This window comes from Rutidosis leptorrhynchoides, chromosome 2 (assembly GCF_046630445.1).
Source record: "Rutidosis leptorrhynchoides isolate AG116_Rl617_1_P2 chromosome 2, CSIRO_AGI_Rlap_v1, whole genome shotgun sequence".
Classification (NCBI taxonomy): Eukaryota; Viridiplantae; Streptophyta; class Magnoliopsida; order Asterales; family Asteraceae; genus Rutidosis; species Rutidosis leptorrhynchoides.
In genome coordinates this window covers 54,778,587-54,784,586 of record NC_092334.1, presented here as the reverse complement: position 1 = coordinate 54,784,586, position 6,000 = coordinate 54,778,587, and the positions used below count along the sequence as shown (strand labels likewise).

The following is a 6,000-nucleotide window of genomic DNA, read 5'->3' as shown; positions in this document are numbered from 1 at the left end:
CACTCTAAAATTTTAACGCAACAAATAATGTCTTCATCATCACCTTGCTTTGCTGGAAAGTGTGGCTATGGCTCTGGTTGCAAGTGCGGCAGCAGCTGTACTGGGTACATATATTAGTGATCGAGCCTAGATTCGTCTTCCTTACGGAATTGAATCTAAGATCGAGTGCAATGAAGAGGATTGGGGTGTTGTTGTTTGTTTTGGGCCCTGATGATCGTCTTTCACTTTTCAATCAAGTGATCAACCACCCCGACCCGGTCTTGATTGTTAATTAACATGATTCACCTTAACTCGATGTAGAAATTCCTTGGGCAAAGTCACAAGTGAAAATCACAAAGGTCTGAGCAAATGACAGAGAATCAACAACCTATAAATGAGAGGCCATGCTCCCTATTTATAGTATTCGAAGTATCCTCGATCTGCGGATTGCTTAACTATCCGCGGAAACTTAGCGAAGTGACCCGCAGTCTTTTATTAGCGCGAAAACTGATCCACTATCTTTATTTTCAGCGAATATTCCAAACCTTTCGAATATTCTTCGCGTAACTTCTGTTTTTAGCCTTTACCAAATAAAATATACATATACAATACTATGTATATGATCAATTAGCATCTATCTATATGAATTTCGCTATACCTGCTTTACTTTTGATCAAAGTCAATGTAATTTTGATTTATATAAAGATAAGAAAATTTTACAAGTCAGTCAGTGGTGAAATGAGGAATCAACACTCAACTGTAATACTAGAGAAGCTAGTTTACATATAGCATGTATGTCCATTAGCCTTGGTTTTTCCCTTTTAGCTAAGTTTCGGTCTCTAATAAAAGCAGAGGCAGTCACAGCGGCTCTGCTTGTGTAGTGTGTGTGTTCTACAAATGAAGTTCTGGTTAATTATCCGTTTTTAAAGGTTGTAATTACCATGGGATCAAAAAAATAAAAATTTAGTTGAAAGTGGTGATAGTGTGTGTTTTTTTAGTTCCTCTCTTCTCGAAACTAATGGATCAAGTAAAGAAAAAATATCATAGTTGGTCCACGAACTTTGTTTCAAAAATCAGATTGGGACCTAAAGCTTAAATTGATCATGGTTGGTCCCAAGTTTTAAGGATAATACACGTTTGGGACCAAACATGTATTATTCTTAAAACTTGGGACCAATCATAAGTTATCTTGAAATTGATTTCGCAATTAAGTTATCATCATCATCATAACATCGAACATCAAGATCAAGATTATTAATAACAACAACATCATACAACTGATTTCACAATTAGCAAAAACATAATTAAAAACAAGATTATTAAATTCCAAATCACAGGATTATTATCATTTAATTGATTTCACAGTTAAAGGAACACTTTTTGTTCAATGGATTCTTAAAAGCTCTAGATCTATACTCCGAAGTTCATAACACCATAATTCAATTCCAGATCTTTAATTTTTATTTCCACAATATTCAAATCAATTCCATTCCATCCATACGCGTCCACATACGTTTTTTTCGTTACTGGAAATCGAACCTTCGTTTTTCATTATATAAGATACACCACAAATTGTAGCAATCGCAAGTTCTTGATCATCGGAGTGCTTATAAAGAAAGAAATTTAGTGACAACTCGTCATTTGTGAAATTTCAAGTAAAAAATCCATAACTTGATTACAAAATGGAAGTTCAATTCTTAAATTGAAAATTTTGAAGTGGTAATCTGAAATTTAAATAGTGAAAAGGATAGTACCTTTTTATGTACTTTTCCCTATAGAAGTGTACTACAGCAAATACTAGGGTACATTGGGTTTATGTTCAGCAAATGTGTAAATAACAAGTGAACAATGCTCAACTTCTTTGTATACCGCTAGGCCATGTTTGATTCTTGACTGGTTTCAGTATGTCTTCAACTTCGGCTAGTGTTTCCTCATCTTTCTCGCCCTTTGCAAGTTCTATAGCAGCCGCAACATTAAGCTGCACCTGATCAGAAGAAGAAGAACAGGACATCGTCAAAGATCAAAGAGCTAAGATAGTGTAAATGGTCAAAACCAGTAACTTTTTAGTGCATGTAAAACAGATCGGATCAATCTAAGTTTATAAAACATCATGATTACAAAAATGTGTATTACTTAAATTAATAATATGGTTTCTTGCAAATTATTGATTACAAGCTTATAACCATATAAGTTCAACCCATATGTCCTGATGTTCATTTGGTTCACTATCTATACGATAGCAGAATTTGATGGTTGCTTTTTATGAGTATATATAATATAGAATATAGAATTGGACTAATGAGTTGGACAAATTTATAGACACATGGGAATCTGTATAGCACCCAGCCTAGTAACGAATGAAGATAAAACGTGTTATTAGTCACCCTTTTTGCATAGAATAAAGTTAAAAAGACTCATCTCGGTTAGAAATCGAAGTGTGCTTTTTACATGATTAGGTTAAGGCACTCAAAAAACCTATGTTAATGCTAGGTATTATCCATCTTTTCAAGTATAATTAGGAAACATGAAAGGCAGAGTCTAACCTGTTCAACAGATCTCATTCCCACAAGTATTGTAGAAATATCTTTGTTACACAAGCTGTATTGCATAGCTAATTTTGATATATTCTTCCCCTTCTTCTTACAGAAGCTAGCCGCAGTCTGGCATGCAGCCTGAGACCAAATTGAACAAATAAGTAATAACATAAAACACCAACTTTGATAAAATATATGATATATGATATTTGATATGATTATTAAACAGTGGTTTTGAGTAACCTTAAGTTCAGGTGAAGCTGGGTGCCATACTGGAGGACCACTTTCTGTAAGAAGTCCCATTGCTAAAGGGGATGCACTTATTACACCAACTCCCTTGCTTTTTAGGTACGGCATTAAATCCTCCAACGTTGTATCGTTAATTCCATAATGACAATATGAAAGAACTACATCAATCGTGCCAAGTGGGACCCGATCAAGCACATAACTAAATATTTCTAATGGAAGTCCAGTTATACCAATGAACCTGATCTTCCCTGATTCTTTTAGCTTTTGAAGAGCAGGAATTGTTTCATTTATAACCTATTATAACCAATAATCAACGGATTCTAAGTGACGATTATAATTATTGAACCAATGTGATAATTTGAAACTAACTGATTGAAAACCTGATCAAGGGAGCCGAATTCAATGTCGTGACACTGCAAGATATCAACATAATCCGTTTGCAGTCGTTCTAAACTCTCGTCGATACTTTTGGTCACCCTTGCAGCACTGAAATCGAAACCCTCTTTATACCTTCCACATTTTGTTGAAATAATGTACTTATTTCTCGGTACTCCAACCGCTTTCAATGCCTTCCCAAGAACTTTCTCAGACAACGTTCCTCCGTAAAACCTAAAACTCAGAACAAATAAAAAGAATTTTCAAATTTAATGAAGGCTGCGAACTGGGGCGAAAAATTAGAAGGGACAGGGGCACCAGCCCCTAAAGAATTTGCAATTTTTAGTACAAAAATTTTGGATTTTTCGATTTTACTCGTAGTGATTTTTTTTGGCCCGAAAGCCTCCATATTTTGTCCCAAAACCTCCATATTTTGCTCAAAACCTCCATATCTTACCCAAAAACCTCCAAATTTTGCTCAAAACCTCCATATCTTACCCAAAAACCTCCAAATTTTGCCTAAAAAAAGTTGCTACGCTTTTAAAAAAAACATTCGTGGGCGGTGAAAAAAAATTCTGCTTCCGCCACTACTAGCTGCGAAGCCTTGAAAACTCAAACAAATTACACCAAAAATTGAATATTTTAACCGTAATTATAATAACATTGTATGTGTAGTTTTAAAAACAATAATCAAACACCTCATGTGCAACTAAAGAGAATAGGTGAAAACTAGAAAGATATATGCCCTATGCAACAGAGATAATTAATTAATTAATTAATTATCTGCCCTCAGGATCTCTTAATGAATGAAAGTAGACAATCAAAATAGGATCGGACGGCCAAAATTGAAACACGTAATTTTAAAAAGGTTATAAATTACTGACGGTGAAGTGTCAAAAAAGTTAATGCCGAGACGAAAAGCTTCGCGAACAGTGGCAATGGCTTCTTCATCGGAGACAGGACCGAAGACGCTGCCGAGAGGTGATGCACCAAATCCGACGCAACTGAGCTTCAGTCCGGTGTTTCCGAGCGATCGGAGCTCCAGTGAGTTCTCCATTTCCACTGCTTTGAATTTAGGGTTTTGGATTTGGGGATAAGAATTAGATGACAGTGAAGTGATATTCCCGGGAAGTTAACGTTTGGGGTGATTTTTGGATTTTTGCAATGTAGTAAACAAAAACTACTCCGTAGAATAAGTTGTTAACTAAAATAAGTTGTTAAATACAAATCAGATGGTGTTTTTTTTTTTTCACAAAAACTTATTTTGTAACTTTTTGTATATTTAAACTTTTTTTCTAAAAAAAAAAAAAAAAAACTAATAGCATTATTTCAATTAATAGTGTCACATACCATAAGATAGAATTGCCATTGTCCTACATATAACATGATAAATTAGTTAAATTTTACTATATAAGGATTTTATTACTATTAATTTTAAACCTTTATGTTTTATAAATTGTCATACTAATAGGAAATAATAATTTCAAAAATAATCAAAGCTACCTGTTTTAATTATAAGCTTCTAGCTAGTTTCCTTAAGTATACTTTTAAATATAACTTTGTAATATGCTTAATGATTAATTATGATTAAAAATGTGGAACATTATAGTGTTCGGTACATTATCCATACACCGATGAAGTGTTTTAGACGAACATATAGTATAAAAGTATAATGCACGTTTGGTGTTCTACTGATAATTTTGGTAGTTAATGATCATCACCCCTAAATAAGTTATTGGAAAAATCATCTCTATTTAGCTGATGGGTTGTTGCCTTTCTAAGTGTCCATGGCGTCTAGAGTTTGAGTCTGAATTATGGGGTTTTGCATTGCAATTTGCTTTGCAGTTGGTTATGGAGTCATCTGGGGACATCGTTGTTTGAGTCTGTCATAAGGCAGTTGTGTCATATGGAGTCATCGCTGTCTTAACCTATCCTAGGACAGTTATTCAGAAGGTGTCCTCTAGAGTCATCGTTGTCTGAGTATTTCCTATGGTAGTTGTTCGGGGGGTGTTTTCCAAGGGTGACCATACGCAGAGCATGGCCTATGACAATTGTTCGGTGGAACATTTTTGACACGTGGAATGGATATGATTTTTTAAAGGCGATTTTTTGACATCAGTAGATCATTTATTTCAACGACCATCATCATTTGCACGTAACACACACGTTAGGGCAGAAACCCGAACCCGATCGACGATACCCGGGAACACATCCATTCGGCCAGTGTTCCGGGTAGAGGTCTGTGAACGAATCCGGTAAATCTCCTTATAGGGTCAATATATACCACTATTATTGGTGTTCAATTGTTTTAAAGAAAATCATGTCATCCTTAGGGATCGAATCCATGACATCTACCTATCCCATGACTCAAAGGACATGGAAAAACCGTTGGGCTATGACTGCAAGTTCGGAATGGATATGATTGGGTGGTAACTCTTTTTATGGTTCTCGTCAGTAACTCTAATTTTGATATGAAAGAATAAAAAATACTTTTGGAAAACTTAGGAAGTCTTTACTTTAATGTTAGTATCATAATCATATTCTCGTATGAACACTTATAACGGAAAGTGAGAGTTTTTTTTATTTGTGATTAACATACTTACTAGTACTCCATTTATTTATTACACCTACATCACAATTAATTTCCGTGTGATATAATTACAGTATTGACTAAGGGTGCTGATTCGTACACTACCTATTTTTAGCCGTACACCACTAAATATGCTTTATAGTGTTATACAGTACAATACTGTAAAGCATCTTTACTGGTGTATGACTAAAAGCAGGTGGTGTACGAATCACTCCCCATTGACTAATCACTAATCTGCTCTCAAATTTCTTTATTGTTTTTTTACATTATTGG

The 6,000-nt window shown here is 34.7% G+C and overlaps 1 protein-coding gene across 1 annotated transcript; it reads right to left on the bottom strand.

Annotated features, from left to right (window-relative positions):
- Positions 1 to 1,772: 1,772 nt before the first annotated feature.
- On the bottom strand, positions 1,773 to 4,298 carry LOC139890881 (L-galactose dehydrogenase-like). Its single transcript, XM_071873812.1, has 5 exons — positions 4,022 to 4,298; positions 3,143 to 3,371; positions 2,757 to 3,056; positions 2,523 to 2,651; positions 1,773 to 1,963 (listed from the first exon to the last, which is right to left on the bottom strand). Exons 1-5 carry the CDS (start codon positions 4,192 to 4,194, stop codon positions 1,832 to 1,834), a joined length of 963 nt encoding a protein of 320 aa, XP_071729913.1. The 5' UTR covers positions 4,195 to 4,298; the 3' UTR covers positions 1,773 to 1,831.
- Positions 4,299 to 6,000: the final 1,702 nt, after the last annotated feature.

What these genes read in the sequence shown, in the direction of transcription:
- LOC139890881 (XM_071873812.1), bottom strand. Translation starts at nt 4,194, where the DNA reads ATGGAGAACTCACTGGAGCTCCGATCGCTCGGAAACACCGGACTGAAG. An exon ending in AATTCGGCTCCCTTGATCAG is followed by an intron (nt 3,057 to 3,142) that starts GTTTTCAATCAG and finishes TGGTTATAATAG; the next exon opens with GTTATAAATGAAACAATTCC. An exon ending in CAGCTTCACCTGAACTTAAG is followed by an intron (nt 2,652 to 2,756) that starts GTTACTCAAAAC and finishes ATTTGGTCTCAG; the next exon opens with GCTGCATGCCAGACTGCGGC.